At 41.3% G+C, this 25,081-nt stretch overlaps 1 protein-coding gene and 1 pseudogene across 1 annotated transcript; both read right to left on the bottom strand.

The window, feature by feature from the left end:
* Positions 1 to 5,621: 5,621 nt before the first annotated feature.
* LOC124621995 (cyclic pyranopterin monophosphate synthase-like) lies at positions 5,622 to 6,035 on the bottom strand. Its single transcript, XM_047147544.1, has one exon. It carries the CDS (start codon positions 6,033 to 6,035, stop codon positions 5,622 to 5,624), a length of 414 nt encoding a protein of 137 aa, XP_047003500.1.
* A 314-nt stretch (positions 6,036 to 6,349) lies between these two features.
* LOC124622013 overlaps positions 6,350 to 25,081 on the bottom strand; it is a 99,742-nt pseudogene continuing 81,010 nt past the window's right edge.

Genomic DNA, 25,081 nt, shown 5'->3' on the forward strand with positions numbered 1-25,081 from the left:
TTTTTTTAGCAATATTGTAATTTTTTTTTGGCTATGAGGCACTTTTCCTTCGATCTAATCTACAGAGCTTCTATATATTTCAAAATTACTGGATTTAGGCTTTCCTATCTTCTGTAATACCTGAGCTGGGGTCTATTCTTCCAGGTTTTCCAGGGTTTCCCTGTGAATGCTAGTTCCCAAATGAGTAGACCTTTTTCGTAATTACACCAATCTACATCTTCCCTGGTTATGTACTCGGGATGCGGGTATACCCCGGTACATGTAAAAGCTACAGCTTAGGTATTCTCGTAACTTATTGTCTTAACATGTTACCCATACTCTCTATAGTAAAATTCTACTAATTCAAAATATTCCTCTTTTGAATAAACAACCCAACAAATTTTTTCTGTTAGCTCGCAAAGTGTATTATCATTAACTTTGCTCGCTGCGAGGGGCAATTCTAATATCTCTTTATATTCGATGAATTATTCAGATACAATTCTACCCTTGAATGACGTTTACTAATTTTCTATCTTCATACTCGCAGAATCCATGCGAAAAGTAGCTCATACAATAGCTATGCCATGAGCGCATAAGTATTCTTTGTAGTACTCTCTCTGGTGGTTGTTAGAAAAAAAAGAAAAAAAAAAAAAAAAAAAAAGGGAGCTTCCGAGATTGTCTTCGTTCCGATTAGCCTGAGCTTGGTTTGGAAGAACTGTAATCTGATTATTGAGATTTATCACAGAAGATAACTGATACGAACTGTACAATTAAGAGGAAATATATATAGATTGCTCCTTCAAATAAAAGGTGTGTATTGGAAATATGAGAATTAATGATATTTATCGGTATATTGCGTAGTTGTTAATCAGAAGGGAACTTCCGAAAGACTGGATACGAACCTGCATTTAATAATCCAAGAGCTCCATTACTTCTTCGGAAGGTTAAACTTCATCAAAGCCAAATATCCGCTTGATATGAGGTTTCCCGACTGATTATACAATGCTCCCAAAATTATGAGGCATTTTATTTGTACAGATTAGCAGACTGCCGCAAAGCACGAGCCTGCAGAGGAGAAGAATCATCGCCTGATTTCATTCTAACAAGTAAAATTTCAGAATCACTTTGAGTGACTGAGCTATGACTGTATTTCCTATCATGAATGATTGATTGCTCGAACGAATTGAGAACTACAGAATTACGTAGAAAAGGAGGAGGAAAAATTACAAGCGGTATACTGTCACAAATCAAGACTTGGTTATGTGTATTGTTAGATTTTGTTTATTATTATTTACGTGGGGTGCATGAGCAATGCAGCTGACTGGGATTCACCTGCTGCAAGTCATAGACTGACCGCTGCTGTGTTCATTGCCTGGGTCAAAGGTGCTGAAAGGATGTGCTCATTGATGCTATGGAGACACTGTTCTGTGTTTTATTTTGATGACAATTATTGTCAGTTTCTTCTTGTTTTGTTTATAAGAAAGGAATGAGGACATCATTAGATCTTTTGAAAAGTACACAACATAAATCACAAAATGTTATTTCTGTATTAGCAAAAAATTGGACTACATTGTATGATAGAGATGAAAAAGAAACCGTGATTAAAATCTTTCTTTGTTAGATTCCTGAACCTGCCAATCTTTGAGAGAGAGAGAGAGAGAGAGAGAGAGAGAGAGAGAGAGAGAGAGAGAGAGAGAGGGGGGGGGGGGGGGGGGGGGGGATAGGATTTAATTGTATCTCCCCATGCAGCCGTAGCATTTTGGCATGTCGTACATTGAACAGATCATCAGTAGCTTGGAGGACTCGTATGTAGGGCATAAGCAACACACAAACACACACACTTAATAATAGTCAAGAAAATTTGCAATCGCAAAATATTGCCTCGGTACAGGTCATAGAATCTAATATACAACACAGATATTTCAATATGCATATCCAGTTACTGGAATAGTGTTATTAAGAAAGGTGTTGAGAGACAGAAGTTGTTGCTTAAATTCTTATAATTTACACCAGATGATGTACAAAATAAACTCCAAATTACTGTTACAACATAGTGCACAAGGCACTCATTCATTTTCTAATTACAACAATCATACCCCAAACTATAACAATTAAAATATCGAAGACCAGCATTTAATTTTAGCTGCTACAAAATTATGCCACAGATAACAGTTATTTAATTCACTTCTTAAACATAACAATTTAATTTAAAAAAGACAACAAATAACATTTTTAAGTACAATATTCAAGTTTAGGTGCTGCAAAGATGCATAACAATCATCTATGTTTCAACATTCTTATAAAAAATACAACATAAAAAGGAAGACCTGATTGTAGATCATGGCTGGGCTACGTAAAATAAATGACAAAAATCAGCAGCTGTAAAAGGCAGATTTTTTTTCCAACTACAACCAATTCCTCCATTTTACAACAGCATAAATGAATGCAGCTCTTTTTCCCCAAATTTGCTGCTTCAGAGTATTAGTGCCATAATGAAATCTTTTAAGAATTAGAGGCACAAACAGATTAATAAATACATACAAATGCAGGAATATTCAATTTGCTCGAGGCTACCAAATGAAAGAAGAAAGGGGGGTAGGGAGGAGAAAACAAGATCACGTAAGAAGGAAATAAACTGCCGATTGTTTGCATCATTCCTAGACTCAAAACCCTAAGCAAAAGAAACAGTGATGATAGCATTGATTTAAAATCATGTCAGAAAAGACGGCAGCTAATTCTAGGTGATCCTCCATAAAGCCATGGTCTCACGTTGTCAAATCCCTGCAGGATTGTTTGAGGGACAATGATTTGACATTGATTGTTAAGTCAAAAAGGCAATGCATCTCTGACTGAAGAAACAATCAAAAATATATTCTTTTAATGGAATATTTACATTGCAGTGTACTGATCTGAGAAACATACTGAAAAGAAACATGACTATGTTGAGAAATTTTCATTTTGTATTTTCTCATATTTGTAACCACAGTACATGAAAAAAGTGACACTTAACATTTGAGTTAACTGAAAGATGAAAGATTAGGGTTTCATGCCCTGCCAATCCTTGTCCCCAAACGGGGACAGCCCGCAAACAGAATTCTACCAGCCAGCTTGGACTGAAAACATAACACACAAGGATCGTGCCCGTGAGTGTAGATGACACTCGGAATATCACGCAACACGGATATCCGAGGATGGTGTCTGTCAGAGCAGATTGCAGATGAAGCACGAAGGCAGAGGGAACAAATTACAGGCCTGCTCCATCTGATGATCAGTCTCAAGTAGCAACCATCAAAAATTGAAACAATAGAGCAACACAGAGGACACTACCACACAGCTGGGGGAGGGCACAGAGAGAGAGAGAGAGTTTAATGACCTACTTACTCACTTTTTACTGGCAACAAGATAAGAGTGCAGGTGGTGTCATATCAAAATTGTAGAGAACATGCACGAGAAAAAGTTTTAACAATAGCAAATTAACGTACTTGCTAGTGCTTATTTTTTGTTTTAAATATCTCTCTCAAATTGATCAGGTATTGGAAAAAGAAAGATAAATATTTTGAATTAAGACTTAAAACAGGATGGAAACGGGTACCATACTGGCCTGAATATAAGATACACCATTTCTACAAAAAATCTCCAAAAAAATTAATGTATACAGCACACCCCATAAAAACTGGGACTTTTATGAATCATAGAAACCTCAACTGTAGTGCTTCTTCTTAAGTTTGAAATGAAACAAAAATATCACTACAGTTTGTAAATCAATTGTTGTGTATGAGGTAGCACTGCAAACATTCTCTTTGTTGCTATCCCATTTAGGTAGTGACTACAGAGGGATCCAGAGAAGTGTAGACATTTTCTGATTGTTATTACCTTTGGAACAATGTGTTATATGGCTGCAATTTTGAGTGGTAGCATAAACCACTGTTTTCCCAGCAGATGTTGTCGTGTGGGTTTCCAGCAGATGACAATGCAGCACTGAATGAAGTACAACTATTGTTTGAGCAATGCAAGGCTGTACTGAAACAACAATTTATTGTATTTGGTATAAATTTTAAGCCGACAATACTGTTTAAAATGTGCACAAGGAAAGGTCCTCCGAACAAGAACATCAACCTCCAGGTTCCAACACTGCTGTATTGCAACATTTTTCTAGATCATCTCAAAAATCTATGAAGCAGGGTGTATGGGGAAGTGGGATAAGCTGATCAAGTGCATGATAAATTCTGAAGACTGCAAAGTGGAAAGTGTACATTCCAAGATTGTTTCACACTATGAATGAGGACAACCCAAATCGAAGGATGGAGCACTACGAGTGGTCTGAAGGCATGCTTCACGAAGATGATGATTTGCAGGGAAGGTTATCTGGCCTAATGAGGCACAATTCAACCTGAATGGTAATGTAAACTGTCATAGCTGCGTGTATTGGCCTGCTGAAAATCCTCATGTTCACATGGACAAACGTGTTACTTCACTTGGTGTTAATGTGTGGTGTGGTCCGTCATAGTATTGTTTCTCTGACCCATTCTTCTTTGAAGGTACATAACTGGTGAGGTGTATCATATGCTGCAAACATTGATTTTATTAGCCATCCAAGAGGTGTTTGGAAACAAAAGATTTTTACCTACAAGACTGTACTCCGCCTCACCACCACAGAGATATCAGATTCCTCTTAGATGAAAATCTACCTGGGCGACGGATAAGTCGAAGAGGAGCTGTCAAGTGCCCACCAAGGTCACGGGACCATACAATTCTCGACTTCTACCAATGGGGGACCTCAACAAACAAAGTTTACCAACAGAACCCAGCTACACTGAATGAGATATGAGAACCCATCAAGACATCCTGTGCAGCTACCACACTGGCAACACTGACAGCTGTACTTCAGTCAACAATTCAGCAACATTGATGTTGCTTGGCTGCTAACAGGTGTCACTTTGAACACACAAAATGATCTTCCTCCCATGCAAGAATTTTGACACTATGCCATTTTGTTCCATCAATATTGACTATCAAAGAGAGTCTACATTTTTCTGGACCCCTCTGTATTACCATTCTCACAGTTTCACTATTTTAGACAATGGGACAGGCACAGTTTTTCTCTAACTAAAGAATATAATTTATTCTTCACCAATGAAGCACAACATTGAGAGAAAATTTTGGAATTCGGTACAGTTACGTTGCAAATTTCAAACTCACAGTTATTCATCTAACAGATGTGCTTTTTAAAGGTACGGTTCAAGAAATGCTGCACATGCAATGCCCGGGATTGTAGCGACGGCACTGTACTTTGGGAGGAGAGTGACAAAAATACTGACAGTGACAAAACAATGAATGTTAGTGAAGTTAAGAGTGTCTCACATGGAAACTGCAACTGAAAGCTTTGTTTTTGTGTGTAATTTATCTACAGTGTACTACAAAAAAAGTGGTTAAGGGTAAATCACATTTTGAAAAGCTTTTGTAAATGGGCAACTTGACAAATTATTTTTAGTTAAGTTTCTCTCTTTTTCGAAATTAAAGGTGCAACTTATATTCAGGCCAATTCGATGTGTATATAATTTATGATAACTACGAACAGACTTTGAAATTTGCCTACATCACACCAGGTATACTTAACTTATTTCACTGACCCACACAGATGCTCATGTCCGGTGGAAGTCTCCTCTAGTTCCCCCACTTTTGGTCAGAAGCATTATTTCAGATATCACAATGTCATGGCTCACAGCTTTGCACATATCGTACACTGTTAAGGTAGACACCGATACAGCAGTGAGAGCTTCCATCTCCACGCCCGTCTGCCCTCTACACTTTGCCGTGCCAGTTATAATCACACAGTTGAGAGCAGAGTCCAGTTCAATGTCCACAGCCACAGAGGATAAAGATATATTATGACACAGAGGGATAAGGCTGGACGTCTGCTTGGCCCCCACAATTCCCGCCAGGCGAGCAACGCTAAGTACGTCACCTTTCTTCAGGCCATTTTCTCGTACGAGTTTCATCAGTGCTCGTGCTCTAGCAGTCCATTCTGTCACCAGCTTCGAACCCACGTCGACCATTTTCGCCCTGCCGGTCCGGTCAACATGAGTCAGACTTCCGGACAGTGCTCCCAAACTGCAGAAACGGCAAGAGAAGACAGAGGGCTGTGCTCTGTGTGTTTGTCTTGTTAGGAGTCCTGCATTGCACATAGTGCTTGGGGTACAGGGAAGCAAAAGAAACTGTTTTCTAGATTCAGTCACTACACTCAAATTATGTGACAACAACTGAGACAACTGTGAATCCGACACAAACAGGGGCGAAATATTGGTATCTGAGAAGAAGTACTTTTGAAAATCTTGTTTCTGAAGGTTTAACAACTTCCGACTTTGTGCCTTCACGACATCACTACAGCCATCAAGTTCAGTGCCACCTGGAACAAAAATACAAGCTGTAACAAAGAACTCTTCATGATCAGAAAATAGGTTAACTACAAAAGAATTTTTAAGCAGTTGTGTTGAAACACCCCCGATTAATTCCTTTACTGGATTTTGGGTAATTTACCGAAGCCACCAAACAGTTAATTATTATGATATATGACCGTGTGCTTAATGGATGAAAGGCTATTGGTTGTTCTGCTGTGGTTTCAGGAGTATTTCAACCGAATGCGGCTGTTCTGAGACGGAATAGCTAATGATTGAAAGTTTGTCTATTGTTAAGTATCACAAAGGTTGCGAAGTACAACTGATATATATTTCCTACTAACACACAAATTCTGAGGCAGTTGCTACCTTTGCCTTACACGTCTAATTGCGGTTATCTCTTTTTATTGATTGCTGATTTTCAGTACTTTGTCACACGCAATGCTGATGTTTAACATTCACAACAATCCTCACTGCAATCCATGGTTGTTGCTGGCCGACGCGGTTGACGTGAAACACGTAATTCGGCACTTGTCACTTTCTGTTTCTTATCACTCGCGAATCGGCATTAGTGAGAGTCAACCCCACGACGATCAGGGGGACGTGCTCACTCATCATACTCCAGTGAATTTTACCATTTACAACTCACTCGACCACCATTCTTGACCGTCTTTCCCACTCTACTTCTCACTCGACACTCTACCATACTACTGCGCACTCAGCACTAGTGTCACTGCCTACTGCGGCTCTCGACAATCGACTCCTGTCCGCTATCGACCTGGGCGTCAGATACTAGCATCTATGTTTGTGGGATCACGGATCCCTTACAGTGTTCAAGACAAGTTCTTTGAACCTTAATGATCTGTGATGATTCTTTACTTTCCTAAGCTAAGGTCGAAAATCTGTTTTGTCTGCAGAAGTGTGCAATATGAATATTACATAAAGTTGATAGGAACATCTCACATAAATCTCCTCAGTGGCTGTAGATTTCACAATCTTGCAGGAGTGGATACAAGGGGAGGTCATAGCAATGATGGTAACTACCAAACACTTCCCAAACAACATGTTATACTGGGGTGCCCTTAAGAAGGCAGCAGTGTGGTGCATTCTGTGCAGAAAGAGATGGGGAATGCTTTATGGTGCTGTCTGTGTGTTCTCTCTCTCTCTCTCTCTTTCTCTCTATCCCACGACTCACATTTCAGCCACTTCCAACCCTCGTATCTGGCACAGGCCACTGTGTCTGCTTCTGACTCTGCCTAGTAGAATTTACGCGGTCGGAAAGCTATCGCTGTTGCTTTCTAATGTAATACTTGTCATGTTTCCTTTATGCCAGCCATTGTGAACACTAATGGCTAAGTAACCTCACCATACCTAAATGCCTTGTATCGTACACGCACCCCAAAATGCACACTACAGACAGATGTGGCAGAATGACACGATGTCTTTATATTTTTTACTTCACCAATTTCCAAATGCACACATAACTTTTGGAGAAGGAGGTAGCGTGGAAACAGAAGTGTGTCAAAAATGCCAAGTTCTTCCAGCAATGACAAGCTACATGTAATAAAGAACACTTTTCAGTTGCTCGTGCTAGGGTCTGCCCACAAGGACATGCTTTTGGTCTGATTGACAACATTCCAGCCGGGTAAAGCTGCACACCACTGGGTTGAACATACCAGCTGTCAACAACAGATCCGATACAACAACAACAGAAAGAATGACTTCCTGAACACAGTTGGAAATCACTGATAGAAACAGTATTCCCCTCATCACATGTGTTTGCAGACCTCTGTTCAGTCATAATGTTTATTGAAATAATGATGGTGAGCACACACTTTGACAGAGTTCAACTTGGTTGTTACGTGATTGTTCAGCTTTTTCCTTCTTTCCTCCTCCCTTTTCTCTTCCCAAAATCTTTTCATTCTTTGACTGTGTTCTTGTTACCTTTGATATGTACATATTTTCTCTGTTTTCTTCCTTCCCTTTACTTCAAGTTTTATGTTTATAATTTTGTTTCTGAATTTGTCTCTTTCATTCATCATTTCCATTCTGATTCCTGCTCGTTTTAGCATTCTTCTATTTCTTGAAACGACCGTGTTTTTTTGATTAAGGCATTTACTACATCCTAAATCCCTTTGTGAATCTGTCGCTGTTCATTGTGTGTATGTGTCCACAGAATGTTAGTCGGTGTTTTCTGATTGTGACTGAGTCTGCCTCTGTGTTCTTATAATTCTCTGGTTGATCTCTTCATTCATATGCCATCTCTGTGCACTGCTCCAAAAAATTTTCTGAGGATTTTGCATTGTATTCTTTCTGCTTTGTGGTGCCTGGTCCACAGATTGTGGTCATTTCTGATGCGAAGAGTGCTTCTGATATTATAACTGTATTGTAGCGCATGTGTTTGCCTTGTACTGAAATGTTTCTTTTATTATAGTGTGTCCATGTCAGTTTGTACACTTTCTGAAGTTCATTTGTTTGTTCTATGTTTTCTTCCTTCTTTGATTCACCTATTTGTATTGTTACTATTATATTGAATAATTTAATATATATTTGTGTGTTTATTATTGTTATTAAAATTGTAGATGTCTGTCGTATGCTAACAGCGAGGTTGCTAGCGAGTTGCATTTTTGAGGTAAGCTGGGCGAGGTGGGGTGGAAACAATAACAAACCGTCACTCCCCCCCCCCCCCCCCCCCAAATAACCAAACCCTGGATGCCAATACATTTGCCCTGTATAGGTGTTTGTGTCCACAAGTAAGAGTCAATTTAGCAAAAAAAAGCAAAGGAAAGCTTCATGTTCTGGCCCACATAAAAACCAGATGACCAACCACAGTGTAATCCTCTGCAATGGCATCACTGAAAGCAGTATGGTAGGGGGTGGAGGGGGGGGGGGGGGAAATCAGCACACCCTGTTCTGGTCACTGCCACCTTTCTTGACCTCAGAGTCACTACGTCTCAGTTCCTCAGTTCCTCAATGGGCATCACAAGGCTTGGTGCTCCTCGTTCCAGTCCTCCCACCAAGGAAAACCACGGGCAGTACTACGGGTGAGTTGCAGCTGAGCAGCTGCCTTCCCCCTGTACCTGCAGTAGCCACGAGAGGATATTTGTGTTACACATACGCTAAAACTGGCGTAGATGCCACAGGACACTCTTTGGAGTGTCACTAACAACCACACGCTGCTACACACTTTACAGTGCTAGGTGGCCAAGAGTTCTGGCTCAAAGTTCCTGCAACTGTGGTTGGAACTTCCCCAGTGTGACTCTCCCATTCTTTAATAGGGTATTTCAGTGTCCGGGGCACGTTCACATTGGACAACACTGTCCAGTACAGGCTGCTGTCTTCCACCCATGCTCTCTTGCACTGAGCATTGCATCTTGCACAAGTGAGTCATAAGGTCTCCCCTCTTCTGTATGTACACTAAAAAAAGCAAAATTGTCTTTTCAGATGAAAAAGTAAAATTGTCTCATATCCACATTCTATCCTTAAAAATATCTTTATGTCTGGGAGACGCAGATCCACCGAGCAGATGCCACCCGACGACCCGTAGCAAGACTGCAGCACAAGAGGCAGGAGTGCCATCTGTTCCCTTCGATGTTTCTGTCCTGCTTTGCCACCTATCAATAAGTGATGAACCAGCTAAATCTGGACTTTGCTGCCACAAATCAAGAAGCAATGGCTCGGAGACAGCATGAGCTCATTGTCCAAATGACGGGTGGAAGCAACGCAACAGCAACAGCAACACCAACACCAGTCACACCACCAGTGAATCTACTAGAGAGGCCCTCAATATCACCGCAGTAGTCCTCGAGCTGGAAGTGACAGCTCCGTGGAACAAAGATGGACCTTGGAAGCTGGTGGGTCCAAAATGCAATCAGCAGCAACATACATGAACAACTGTGCCTACTGACTCACACGGCAAATGCAGCGTGCTTTTACCAACACCAGTTCTGAGCATCGGTAATATGAGGGACCATACAAACAATTCTGCAGCACCTCAACTACACAACACTACGCCAGCCGCTATGCAGAACACTACACCGACTGGCTTCCCACTGGTCATAATACACAATTACACTTGCCTCGGCAAGCTAAACAAGACATTTGTAGAATGTCACTCCCCACCATATACCAAACACAAAACTCACAAGGGACCATGTATCACTGTATGTATGCAACAAAACAGATTGCACAAATCTCCTGAAATTCATCAAAGCTGGGGGAATTGAGTATCATAAATATAGCACCCAAGGAGGAAAACTCGAATGTACATCATGAAAGGAGTTGACACCACAACCCTCAATGACATTCTTCATGGTATAATCACAGCTCTCAGCTGGGACTGTGAGAGCATGAGATGATTTCTGGGATTTGTGACACACAGATTGCAGCCAAACTATTTAGTGGAGTTGGACAACACAGCTTACTCCTGCAACTTTCTGACGCAGATGCTATTGCTTCACATGGTCGTAGTAGAAATATACACACCTCCGTGTGTCCCCCAACAGTGCCACCACTGCCAGCAGTTTGGCCGTGCGGCACCCGATGTGATCTGGCACACGGTGCCGCAAATGCACTGGTAACCGTGTAGCACGACACTTTAAACTTGGTACAACTATCAAATGTACCAAATGTGGAGGGGTCCGTGTGCAAACTACAGATGGTGTGCAGCATACAAAGAAGCTCTAAGGTGCAAAAGTGCCAAAGACAGACAAGTGGTAACCAGAACAGCTCCAAGACACTCCCCACCCCCCAACCAGTAAGGTGTGGAATCTCTTTTACTGGCATTGTCAGTGGAAGTGGATGAACTGAGGATGCACAGAGCTCCACAAACTCATGGCACATTCCCACAACAGAACCACAACCCACCCCTGCAATGCTAGAAACTGCCCCTGTACTGATGACAACACTGCCGGTCCCAGACAACACCAAGTCAACTCTGTCTGGGCCAGATTGTGACACTTGTGATATCACAGAAGACACACCCAAACTAGGGCAAAAACAAACACACGAAATAAAATGGAGGTACCCAAAAAACAAAAGAGGGGACACTATCACACCACAACAAATACACCCACAACAGACCAGACAAACGTAGGAACACATTCAAAGGAACAATGTAACTGTAACTCACACTCTTGCCCCCCTCACCACAGCAATAACACAGGTGACCCCAGATGAAATACGAACCATGAATAACACACAAGCCAGCCCATCCAGTACACCAACATAAGGACCACCAGCCACCAACACCAGCGCCAGCACTTTGGCTGACATAACAAACATTCTCACCACAATCAGAGGCATAGTGGAGACACTATACCCCACTCACATGGCTTAAGATCCTCTTGAGGCTCTTCATCGTAACACATGCACAAACTCATGATGGCTACACACAGCCAGTGCATGGCTGCTATACAAACTGCTATCACCACACTGCCCACACACTTCCATAGATAATACACCACAAAACACAAACAACAGTACTTTGACCCAGATGCTATTCTGGAATGCAGATGGGATTGGCAACAAAAGGGCAGAGCTAGCTGCATTTATGGAGGAGAAGGGAATCTGGATTGCTCTCATGAACGAAGCTGAGCTCCAGTCACACAATCAACTACTCTTCCCAAGATATTACATCTATTGTACTGACCACCTGAAGGCACAACTGTGCGTGGAACAGCAATCATCATACATTGAGACAAAGAATACACAAATATTAAGATCCCTAAACCTGAAAGACTAGAAGCCACAGCTGTTAGGGTCAAGTCAACTGAGTGAAAACTACATTGATATCGATATACAATTGATCTGGTAACATCATAACAAGCGATATCAGCACAATACTCAACATAGCATAGTGACTAATAGCCACTGGTGATCTTAATGCTAAACACTCTGCTTGGAACTAACAAAGATCAAACACCAATAGCAAAAAAACTGTGCGAACATGCTCTGCGCCCAAACTACATTACACTAGTGCCAGCTGAGGTGACCCTTAAAACAGGGAACAGAGACTAGATGTGATAGGCATTATAGTCACAATCAACATTGAAATTATACGTGATTTGGCCTCACCAAACACCTGTAATACTTTACTCGCAAGAAACACAGCAGTATGATGAATCTGACAGGATACTGAGCAACAAGCATGTGAATTGGGCATTGTTCAAGGAAATGCTTGAAAAGTCGTATCCCACAAATTCCCAAAATTACACAAAGCAGGAAACTTGTTGAAGCTGTCAAAGCCCTTACCACCGTAGTTCAGGATGCAATAGCAGGTACCATTACAGTACTTATACCACAAGAATGCTCAATGGCCCTGCTCCCAGAAATACAGGGGCCAATGTCAATGAGAGATCATCTCGGGAGATACTGGCTGTACAAACAGCATATTAGCAGGCTCCAGGGGATCATACAGGGTAAATTAAAATTTTTAAAACCACTAACTGGGACAATACACTCGCAGGGCTCCATACCACATCACCTGGAGTGTGGCAAATAGCTGTCCACTCCACCAAGAAGAAATACTACACACCAAGTTTACAAATACCTTACAGACCAGCATACTCCATGGAGGAGAAGCATGAGCTGATGACCAGAACACTAGCAACATCTTTCACACTGAATCTGGCTCCTTCCAATCCAGCACTGCTACTTGAAATGGACCAGGAGGTTCCACGGCTTGTAACCCAGCACAAGTGCAATGTAACAATACATACTGCTACACATGAAATTACACAGGTTATTAAGCACAAAACAGCTAGAAAAGCTCCTGGTCCCAATCACTTTCAAAACCGTATCACCCAGGAGTTCACGAATAAAGCTATAGAGCATCTCACACATATGACGAATACCATTCTACAACATCAACACTTCCCTGTCCTGATGTTCAGGAAGCCAGGGAAATACCACTCCCTACCACAAAATTACAGAGCCATCAGCCTGCTGAGCTCCCTGAATAAGATTGTTGAGAAGATGATTCTCAAACATCTTACTATGCACTGCAACACCAATGACTCACTGAGACTGGAGCAATTTGGATTCAGCAATCACCACTCCACAACACAACATCTCCTCCGTGCAGTAGAACATATTACACACACCCCCAACACCAACAAAGCTACAGGAGCGCTGTTCCTGGTCTTCAGTCATCTGCGGCACAATCGTCTCATTCGCAAACTCTGCACTGCTAGTCTCTCCGACGAGCTCATACATCTTACACACTCATATCTCACCCACAGAAGTTTCAAGACCGACATTCAGGGCAAACAGTCAACACAACACAGTATACAAGTGGGAGTACCCCAAGGCAGCATCCAAGGGCCCCTCTTGTTTAATCTCTTCGTCAATGACTTTCCAACTGAACAAAACACAATGGCAATCATCTACGCAGATGACACTACCATCTTAGTGCAAGACTGAAAACCAGCAGGCATAATTCGCAACTGCAAACAAAACTGCCTAGCTGGAACGACAGTGTGTTAAAGCAAATGCTGACAAGTGTGAAGCAGTTCTGTTCACTGACAAACCATAACAACTGCACAAACATTAAGTGTTCTGGCATACCCACAAGCTCTGGAAAGAAAATTAAGATTGCAAGAGCAAAGAAGGCAGTGAACACACCGTCAGCCAATAGCCCACTGGCAAGGACCACACCACAACGGGAGCAGGCCCCTAGACAAAGAGAATATAAGTGCCGCTCCTGCCAGCCTCGGCCACTCAGTATTCGGACAGGATTAGGACAGTATACGGACAGGCCTAGTGCAGAATGCTACAATAACAGTTATTAGTGACCCACAAACTGTGTGTCAAACTTGCACAAACATTGTATATAGCAAAGGACTCGCATTTATACTGCATGTTGCCTATTGCTTGCGACACCATTGTAAATTCCAGTTTAAGCATTGTCAAGCTTCTTATTTGTAATAAAAACTATTAATGTTGTTTGCTTGAATTGTTGTATAGCATTTTGATAATGCAGCATCCTTTAGGCACCATATACGAGATGAGTGGGCAGGACCCCACATTAAGACTGCAGACAAATAACACTACACACACGCCCAATATGTTTCAGTGTGAAAGTCAAATACTTCAGTGACAGACCAACTGAGCAAATGCAAGGCTCAAACAGTGTTACTCTAAGCTCAACAGGTAAAGCACACTGAATAGGAGGGTATCGAGGTCCATGTACATGATACTGATTAGACCCATGATGATACATGCAGCTGCAGTCTGGGGTTACGTGGCTCTGACCACCTGTGCTGCCTACAGGTGATACAGAACGAAGTGCACCACAGTCCACACACACTGTCGACCTTCACAGAGAATAATGCCTTGAAACTCACACACAGATATTCAAAAAACTCACCACACGACTGTACAGGAACTTGAGACACTCTGACAATCACTTCATTCTTAACCTGGGAAACTACGACCACAACCACGGGTGAAAACACAACTGCTGAAAAACACTTCTATCTAGGGACAATTAATCACCTGTTGACAGCACAAGCTCACAGACAAAATAAACACTGGTGAATCCCTGCATTACAGCAAAACTAAATGGCATTGCCAGGTGCAAATATCTAGCTGACCAACTGGCAATACGGGAAAGCAGAATTGCACACTAAACATAAACATATCCAACCAAACCTCTTTATGGCCAATTGACCACTCGTGTAATGACCTTGGCATGTTACAAGTGCAGATGCTGCAGGTGGCCCAGGAGACACTCAGGTGCATAGCCCAGGAGTACCCCTCCTCAATAGGACTGACACTCGTAAAGAGTGTTTTAAGCTGCGACAATGGTATCGAGCATCGCACAATACCCAAAACTAACGACAACCTCAAGCTTGCAGACAGAAAGAAACTGCTACTGCTCTTACTATCTGTCCAGACAATTGCAGAACTTCTTTTCCTTCAGTGCTTGCCTCGGCACTTTTCTCCCTCTGCCCTTAAAACTGCTACCTTCTGATCACTTCTCGAACACTTCTATCGCCTCAAAGTGTCTGTATTAGTGGGTAATCCTACGGACAACATCATGACCCCACATCCTGTGCACTTCTCGATTGTAACAAAGCAAACGGAGGTGATGGTAGAACTTCGGTGATGGTCACCATGTCAGTGTGGGTGTGGAGTAGCTCCGCCCTTTAAAGAAAAAGGCATTACCACGAATTGGACCTGGGTCCTCCACATAGCAGCAAGATATGCTGACCTCTGAGCTGCTCAAATTGACAAGAGAGAATTTAGCATTAATTGCAAAGTTTGCAACCATAACAATCACAATATAAATAATTTCCATAGAGAATATGCATTGAAGCTTAGGGTTAAGAAAACTGTTTTATATTCAGGTGCAACACCCTATTAACATCTGCCAGCTGACATTAGGAGCAATCTGGAAATCCCCAAATATTCAAAATTAAAGTAAAAAATGTTTTATTAGCCAGTCCACCAATAATTTACCTGGATATGTGAATTTACCTACCTGTCCCACCTCAGATACACAACACACAAACACTTTCTAACAGAAAACCATATTTAGCCATGCAACATATTCTCTAGGAGCAGACAGGAATGGTAGACGGTTTACTCCACAGAGGGAAGCTGGCAGCAGCTTTGGAATGCCTTTTGAAGTGGTGATTCCATCATAATAATAGCCTATGTGCAGGTACGGTTGGTTCTCCATGGAACAGAAACTACTGTACCGGTCCCAACGTGGCATTGACAGCATGAAGGGCATTGCACAGGAAGGAAGTATATGAATTTATCAGAATAAGTTTAGATGACAGTATCCTGTGTAAAATTAAATGCCCATTTAGCATGAAGTATTAAATCAAAATAGTGGCAGAGCAGTTTAAGTAGCAGAGCATTGGCTTTTTTCAAGTAGTTGTTTCTCTGTATATTTATAAAAATAAAATGATGTAGAACTGATCCCCTTCAATAATGATTAAGGTGAGCAGATTAGTAGTAGATGAAAATGGTTGTTAGTAGTTCAGTGGCACTTCTCACTTACTCGTTTTACACCCCTGAAGGCTCTCATCGGTGATGGAGCTGTTGGAATATTACATGTGAATGAATGGCTGAACTCGATAATTTTCAATGTATTCAATATTCTTGTACAGTGCATTCAAAACAAAGTTATATAAAAATGAAGAGGGATGTGTACTTCATAAACTGGCTTGACAACAAGCACACAACGAAGCAGTGCGATGTAGCTTACTCAAGCACCTCAGTTTCGCAGGAGACCCCGAGGCAACAAGTACACACATCATGTTTGCTCACTGTTTTTTATTGCCTGTGCTCGAGCACAGCATGAAATGTATTAATTTTTATGGAGTCAGCTATCCGTCCAATTTCCTTCTCCAATCTGGGGCTGCTTCCCATCTCTAATTAATTTGTCATTAACAGGATGTTAATTGTAATATTCCCTTTAATGAACTCATTTTCAGCAAATTGCTAAGCTGGTAATCTTCCTTTCTGTATTGAATAATAATAGTAACTCTGACATTTACATGAAGAGGCATACCAGCAGCAGCAGTTAGCTGTCTTTTAAACTTCATTTGATGCATCCAGAACATTGGAGATATGCTGCAACGTCACTAGGACATATTTACTGAGAAAAATCATACACGACACACTTGCCTCCACTGAACGCATCCACACCCATTAATGTACAGCAAAAATCCACAAAACCTAACATTCTAGAAGTGGAACAAAATGAATAATATTTTTCAAATACAGTGCTTAAAAAAGTTTCACACTGCCCCCACAGCTTGCATACTTTGTTTTTAACCCATTTGTGGGCACATTTTTTGTAGCAGCCCTGTAAAGTTAATTGTTTTGGTATCATTTTAGAAGTTTCAACTACATTTAATTTTTGATTATTTTATTTTTGTGATTTAGGAGCAAAAAACTATAGTGGTAAGTATACTTCCCACTGTCTTTAGTAAGCTGTTATGAGTTACTACTACATGTGAAAAATAGGAATTTTCTGTTTTTTTTTTGACTATCTATTTTACAATCCTAGAAACTTCATTCAACACTACTTAAAGAAACGAGCTGAGACAAGTCACAATAGCATATATTGCAGAATGAAACAACGTGTTCTGTTGTAACAAGTGACAACAGCACTGATGTCATGACAAACAGACACCAGTTGTTTAGCATATTATCACAAAAGGTCAACCACATCCAGAGGAGGTACAACATTTTCCCAAGAGCATAGTAAAACAACTAAATTAGTGGTAAGTATGGTCAGTTGGTGGTAAGTACCTTTTCTGCAGTCCAAAAAAGAAATTAATTTTGTGGTAAGTATATTCCCCTTGTATCATGGAAAAATTACTTTGGTAGTAAGCATACTTCCCAGTGGCCTTCAAAACAACATTATTTGGTGGCACATATATTTGCAACTGCTTCTGAAAGGAACAAGTGACATTTAATGACAATTAAAAGCTACATTTCATAACAGACAGAAAGTTCAGCTGGTGCAGCAAACTAACTTCAGGTGCCAGGTGCATACAGAGCTCGTACGATGTGTTCTCAGGAATACAGTAAAGAAATACAGTTGATGGTAAGTACACTTCCCACATCCTGTGAAATGGTTAAATCAGGAACTTCTCTCACAATATATCGAGCGAGGTGGCACAGTGGTGAGCTCACTGGACTTACATTCAGGGCGACTAACAGTTAAAGTCCATGCATTACTCTCCTGTGGCAACCTGTTCATCTCAGAGTAGTCCTTTCAACCTACAGCCTCAATTATCTGCTGGATGTATTCCAATCTCTGTTTTCCTCTACAGTTTTTGCTCTCTACAGCTCCATCTAGTCCACCCAGACTTGGGTTTCCTGAGCTTTCTCTAAATCAGTACAGGCAAATGCCGAGATGGTTTCTCTGAAAGGGCACAATAAATAGCCTTCCCATCCTTGAAACAATCAGAGTTTGTGCTCAGACACTAAAGACCTCAATGTTTATGGGACATTAAACACTTATCTTCCTTCATTTCTCCTTTCTCAATATTCTTTTGTCTACCAGAAATCACTAAGTACAACTGACTGTGTAATGTAGGTGAAAGCGAACCTGCACTCTCATTTACTTTAGCAGAGTGCACTGTGTCTCCATTCATTAATGGGACAGTGTGACTCACATGGGCAGTACAGTCTGTCAACCTGCTGCAAAGAGTCACTTAAGGCTTTTACTGGTCATGAGAGATATACTTAGCAGTAGCTGCGTTTCTTTACTGCATTTATGGGAATACATTGAACCACTTCTACGTGCTCCTGGAAACCAGTGATAGTCCGCTGCACCAGTTTACTTTCTTTTTGTTATGAAATATAGCTTTTAGTGCTGTGAGAAATATACAGCCCACCAAATAACAGTGTTTTAATGGCTCTTGGAAAATATGCTTCCCATCAAAATAGTTTCTCAGAATGGTTTGGGAAGTACACCTACTGTATTTACCCGAATCTAAGCCGCACTCGAATCTAAGCCGCACCTGAAAAATGAGACTCGAAATCAAGGAAAAAAAATTTTCCCGAATCTAAGCAGCACTTGAAATTTGTGACTCGAAATTCATGGGGGAGAAACGTTTTAGACAACATCTCCAAACCGAAACAAAGTTGGTCCATTGCAATATGAGACAATTTAGGTCGAATGAATGACAATACAGCTACAGTAGTTTGGTGCGTGTGGTAAACTTAGCAGTTAAGCTTTACCACGTAGTCATTGCTCTGCGTCAGGCTCTCCATCCGTATTTATACTAGAGAGCCTTTTTCACGCCCTCTGGTTTGAATTGATTGCTTATTTTTCTTTGATCTGATAAGTGCCGTTCTCTTTGTTATAGGTGTTTCCATCACTCTAAGCTCAAAATGCATTATAGTACTGTGCCATGCATTGTTTTTCGCATTCTGATTATGCGTGTTTACGGCCTGTCGCCGCTCGCGGGATGGCTTGCTTTTGCGCACGCTACTGCCGCTTACAATTTAAAAAAAAAAAAAAAGAGAGAGAGGAATCGTCTCATCAGCAAAACAATGGCAAGAGACTGCTATTTGTTGTTACTTACACTGCCACTTTCTTTGATAATGATCAACAAGAACCATTTAATAGACTGCATATGATAGATGTTCCAAACGAAAGTTTAGCGAAAAACTTTCTCCGTTTGAAAATTTTTGCAGACGCCTCTTTAGTGCATTACATTCTGCACAGAAATTAGAGCCACCTTAGGTTTAAAAATCTAGTCAGTTGCCGTGCATCATTTCTGACTGTATCACTATTCAGCATAGGAATAATACGAATATAAACATGACATGATATATATATTCTTCCGCGTTTGCTGTTGTCTCACTCTAGTTTCGTAGTTTATTAGGAAGACAGGATTTAAATGAGATAGCAGGAAACACGTAGGAATACATGGCAAAATGTTTACATTCGTATTATTCTTATGGTGAAGAGAATACTGCATGTGATTCACAATTCATACAAGTTGCTATTAACAACCATCTCTTGTCACAGGTAGGACAAAAATTCAGAACGTAGACTTGGCCATATTGACAAACATCCCAAACAGTCTTCCAGTCGGATTTTCGTAGTTCATTGAAAGGCTGCAACATTCGGAGATGAAGAATATGGAATTTGTATTTACTTCATTGGATAAAGAATGAAAATGCAGTGGTCAAAACTCGTGGCAGAGAAAAAAACTCAGTTTTTTTTTAGTTTGTTTACTGACGCATAGGTTTTGGCGCCAGTATTTATCTTTGTGCCTGAAAAGCATGCCTGTGTAGTGCTACATATATTCGTCGGCAGAAGTTAGTTGTGGCGGCACCTACCAACATTTTTCAGAACTTCCGCTTACTTTGCACTTGATTCTAAGCCGCATGCGGTGTTTTGGATTACAAAAACCGGAAAAAAGTGCAGCTTAGATTCGAGTAAATATGGTATTACTCAATTATGTCTTTTGTGAATCTCGGGAAGCGTACTTGCCAACCACTTAGTGGTTTTACAAAGCTTTTGGGAATATATATTACCATCTGTAGATGTACCTGGTATCTTGTGATAGTACACTGTAGCAGATGCATAAAAATTGCTACAACAAACAGTTTTTGTTTATTGTCAGATCACTACTATCGTCACTTGTGTAGCTGGAAAAAAGAATTGCCTCATTTTCACAGAGGAAAATAGCAGCTCACAAAAGGGCTCTAGGAGAAATACACTACCACTACAGTTTTTGTCCTAATCCACAAAAATAAAATTACAAAAATAAATAAATAAACAAACTGATCACATGTCCAATATAACATCAAAAAATTTGACTTTGCAAAGGGATTACAGCGTTAATGCTTAAAGACTGCCCAAGCATTGTTACTTTACAGTAAGAATGTTTGTCAGCATGGAAAGTTACCACACAATTGGCAAACGCTACAGCAGCGTCATATGAACATTCCACAGCCTTTGCAGTAACAAAATGTTAAAAATCAGCACTACAGAGATTGCTCAGAGCCAACAACAACTGACAACTGCTAACTTCAAATTATAGCTGACAGGTAGTACCTCGGGAACTTACTGTAACTGCACTGTGACTTTTTTTGCAGATAATGGGGAGAGCTGTGTTGACTCACACAGTACACAACCATCTCGACACATTCAGTGGGGTCTCTAGGTGTCCATTATGTACTACAGTAAAACCCCCCGGGGAATGTAGTGCACAAAGAATCGTGGTGTACCTGGAAACCGGTGGATGGAAAGCGACATTCTTTTTGAGGAGCACTAGTGAGAAAATTTAGAGATATGGCTGTTGACGCTGACTGCAGAACAATCTACTGCGACTAATGTACATTCCATGTAAGGGCCATGAAGACAAGTTTAGAGAGATTAGGGCTCATTCAGAGGCATATAGACAAGTCATTTTGCCCTCAGTCTGTTTGTGGTACAACAGGAAAGGAAATTACTAGTGGTGATACAGGGTGTCCTCCAGCGGAATTTGGATCAGTGGTATTGTATTCCTTTCACAATATGTGAAGCATTTCTTTGATACCTGATGATCCTTGTAGAAGGGTGTGGAAATGGCCAGGTACCAATGCATGTCTCAAGTGTGAAGACCCACAGATTCAGCACATAGCTGAGTCAGTCTGGTTTTGGTCTGGTGTCACCTATGGATATCAAATGCCTCTAATAACTAGTAAGTATAATTTGAGAGCTGTGCAGTACCAGAACTGAATCCTCCAACCTACTGTCTAGCCAACATAATGTCAAAATTTCAGCAATGGGTCTCTCGACAAATAGTGCACTATGGCATAGGTCCTGTTCTTAGCATGCATTTATTGTAATTTCCTGCTTAATGCAAAGTCCTAGGCAATTGGATAAAAGCACGGTAATTCCTGTATATAAGAAGAGTAAAACAATGGACCCGCAACATTACAAACCAATATCCTTCTGCTTCTGTTCACAAATCAGCACAGATTTAGAAATCATCATTCGTGTGAAACTCAACTTGCCCCTTTCTCACAAGATATCCTGCAAATCACGGATGAAGGGAACAGGCTGATTCCACATTGTTATTTCCAGAAAGTGTTTGCCACAGTGCGCCACTGCAGACTACTGTTGATGAAGGTCTGAAATTACAGATTAGGTTTCAAGATATGTGAATGGCTCGAGATGACTTCTTGTGTAGTAGAAGCCAGAATGTCATCCTTGATGGTGAGTGTTCATCAGAGGCAGGGGTATTGGGGTTATTCTCAGGAGTGCCCCGGGGAAGTATGATAGGACCACTCTCATTCTCTATACAGGGTGTTACAAAAAGGTACGGCCAAACTTTCAGGAAACATTCCTCACACACAAATAAAGAAAATACGTTATGTGGACATGTGTCCGGAAATGCTTAATTTCCATGTTAGAGCTCATTTTAGTTTCATCAGTATGTACTGTACTTCCTCGATTCACCACCAGTTGGCCCAATTGAAGGAAGGTAATGTTGACTTCGGTGCTTGTGCTGACATGCGACTCATTGCTCTACAGTAATAGCATCAAGCACATCAATACGTAGCATCAACAGATTAGTGTTCATCAGGAACGTGGTTTTGCAGTCAGTGCAATGTTTACAAATGCAGAGTTGGCAGATGCCCATTTGATGTATGGATTAGCACTGGGCAATAGCCATGGCGCGGTACATTTGTATCGAGACAAATTTCCAGAACGAAGGTGTCCCGACAGGAAGACGTTCGAAGAAATTGATCGGCGTCTTAGGGAGCACGGAACATTCCAGCCTATGACTAAGCGACTGGGGAAGACCTAGAACGACAAGGACACCTGCAATGGACGAGGCAATTCTTCGTGCAGTTGACGATAATCCTAATGTCAGTGTCAGAGAAGCTACTGCTGTACAAGGTAACATTGACCACGTCACTGTATGGAGAGTGCTACGGGAGAACAAGTAGTTTCTGTACCATGTACAGCGTGTGCAGGCACTATCAGCAGCTGATTGGCCTCCATGGGTACACTTGTGCGAATGGTTCTCCAACATTGTGTCAATCCTCATTACAGTGCAAATGTTCTCTTTACGGATGAGGTTTCATTCCAACGTGATCAAATTGTAAATTTTCACAGTCAACATGAGTGGGCTGACGAGAATCTGCACGCAATTGTGCAATCACGTCATCGACACATATTTTCTGTGAACGTTTGGGCAGGCATTGTTGGTGATGTCTTGATTGGGCCCCATGTTCTTCCACCTAGGCTCTATGGAGCATGTTATCATGATTTCATACCTGTGCTGCTAGAACACGTGCCTTTACAAGTACAACACAACATGTGGTTCATGCACGATGGAGCTCCTGCACATTTCAGTCGAAGTGTTCGTACGCTTCTCAACAACAGATTCGGTGACCGATGGATTGGTAGAGGCAGACCAATACCATGGCCTCCACACACTCCCAACCTCAACCCTCTTGACTTTCATTTATGGGGGCATTTGAATGCTCTTGTCTACGCAACCCCAGTACCAAATGTAGAGACTGTTCGTGCTCATATTGTGGAAGGCTGTGATACAATACACCATTCTCCAGGGCTGCATCAGCGCATCAGGGATTCCATGGGACGGAGGGTGGATGCATGTATCCTCGGTAACGGAGGACATTTTGAACATTTCCTGTAACAAAGTGTTTGAAGTCATGCTGGTACATTCTGTTGCTGTGTGTTTCCATTCCATGATTAATGTGATTTGAAGAAAAGTAATAAAATAAGCTCTAACATGGAAAGTAAGCGTTTTCAGACACATGTCCACATAACATATTTTCTTTCTTTGTGTGTGAGGAATGTTTCCTGAAAGTTCGGCTGTACCTTTTTGCAACATCCTGTTTAGACTGGTGGTCCAAAACATTATGACCTGCTTAATAGCTTGTCTGTCCATCTTTGGGACAAAATACATCACTGATTCTGCATATCAGGGATCAGACAGCTTGTTGTTAGGTTTGAGGAGGTATGAAGCATTAGATGTCAATACACAGGTCTTAAAATTCACGTAAATAACATATCACTGATTTGCATACGTGGTAATGATGCTCGATAGCGATCCAGATGGGTTCTTTAGGATTACATCAGGCAAATTTGGCCACCAAGACATCAACATGACGTCACTATAATGCTTTTCAAACCTCTGTAGCATGATTCTGGCTCTGAGACACAGACATTTACACTGCTGAAAGATGACATCGCTATCGGGGAAGACATCGAGCATGAAGGGACATAGGTGATTCACAGCTGCCAGCATGTCTTCGATTACTACATGCAAGTGCAGGAGAAAGTCTCCCAAGCATAACGCTGCTCCCACCAGCCGGCATCCGTGGTGTGCTGCACATTTGGAGCTGTCATTCACCTCAATGATGGTTTTTGTGGAGACACCTATCAACCTAGTGTACCAAAAATGGGATTCACCCAAAGAGCCAACATTTCCATTGATTGATGGTTTAATCCAAATGGTCCTGTGCCCACTGCAATCACAACTGATGATGTTGTTGGGTAGACATGTGAACATGTAGGAGTGGTCTGCTGCGGAGCTCCGTGTTCCAGAATTTACAATGAACAGTGTGCTATGGAACACTTGTGCGTGCACCAGCATTGTTCTCTTTCAGCAGAGTTGCTACAAATCAGCTTCTATCCCACATTGCAGCCAGACATGCCTCCAAACCCAAAGTACTGTGAAGAGTCATGGATGTGTGATAGATAGCTCATGAACATTTGACCAGCACTGCCGCTTTTGAGATGTGTGTCACAGGCTCAGCATAATAATAATCTGCCATTTATCAAATCACTTATCTCAACTGATTTCCCCATTTGCAGCCCATATCTTCCTTAAAGTGAGCCCCCATCTGTGTCTGCTCTATTTACATATTTTTGTTACTGCATCACATGCCCGCAATGCCACCAGGCAGCATCCAACTCGCAGTGGGCAGTGGTCATAATGTTTTGGCTAATAAGTGTACATTAAGGATCTGACAGCCAATGTGGCCAGCACTATGAGGCTGTTTGCTGATGACGCTATTGTGTATGAGCAAATGTCGCCATTGAGTGACTATAGGAGGATATAAGATGACTTAGACAAAATTTGTGATTGGTGAGATGAATGGAAGCTTACTGTAAATATAAAAAAAATGTAGGTTAATGCAGATGAGAAGGAAAAAAAATCCCATGATGTTTGAATACAGCATCAGTAGTATGCTGC

Source organism: Schistocerca americana, chromosome 1 (assembly GCF_021461395.2).
Source record: "Schistocerca americana isolate TAMUIC-IGC-003095 chromosome 1, iqSchAmer2.1, whole genome shotgun sequence".
In the NCBI taxonomy this organism is placed as follows: Eukaryota; Metazoa; Arthropoda; class Insecta; order Orthoptera; family Acrididae; genus Schistocerca; species Schistocerca americana.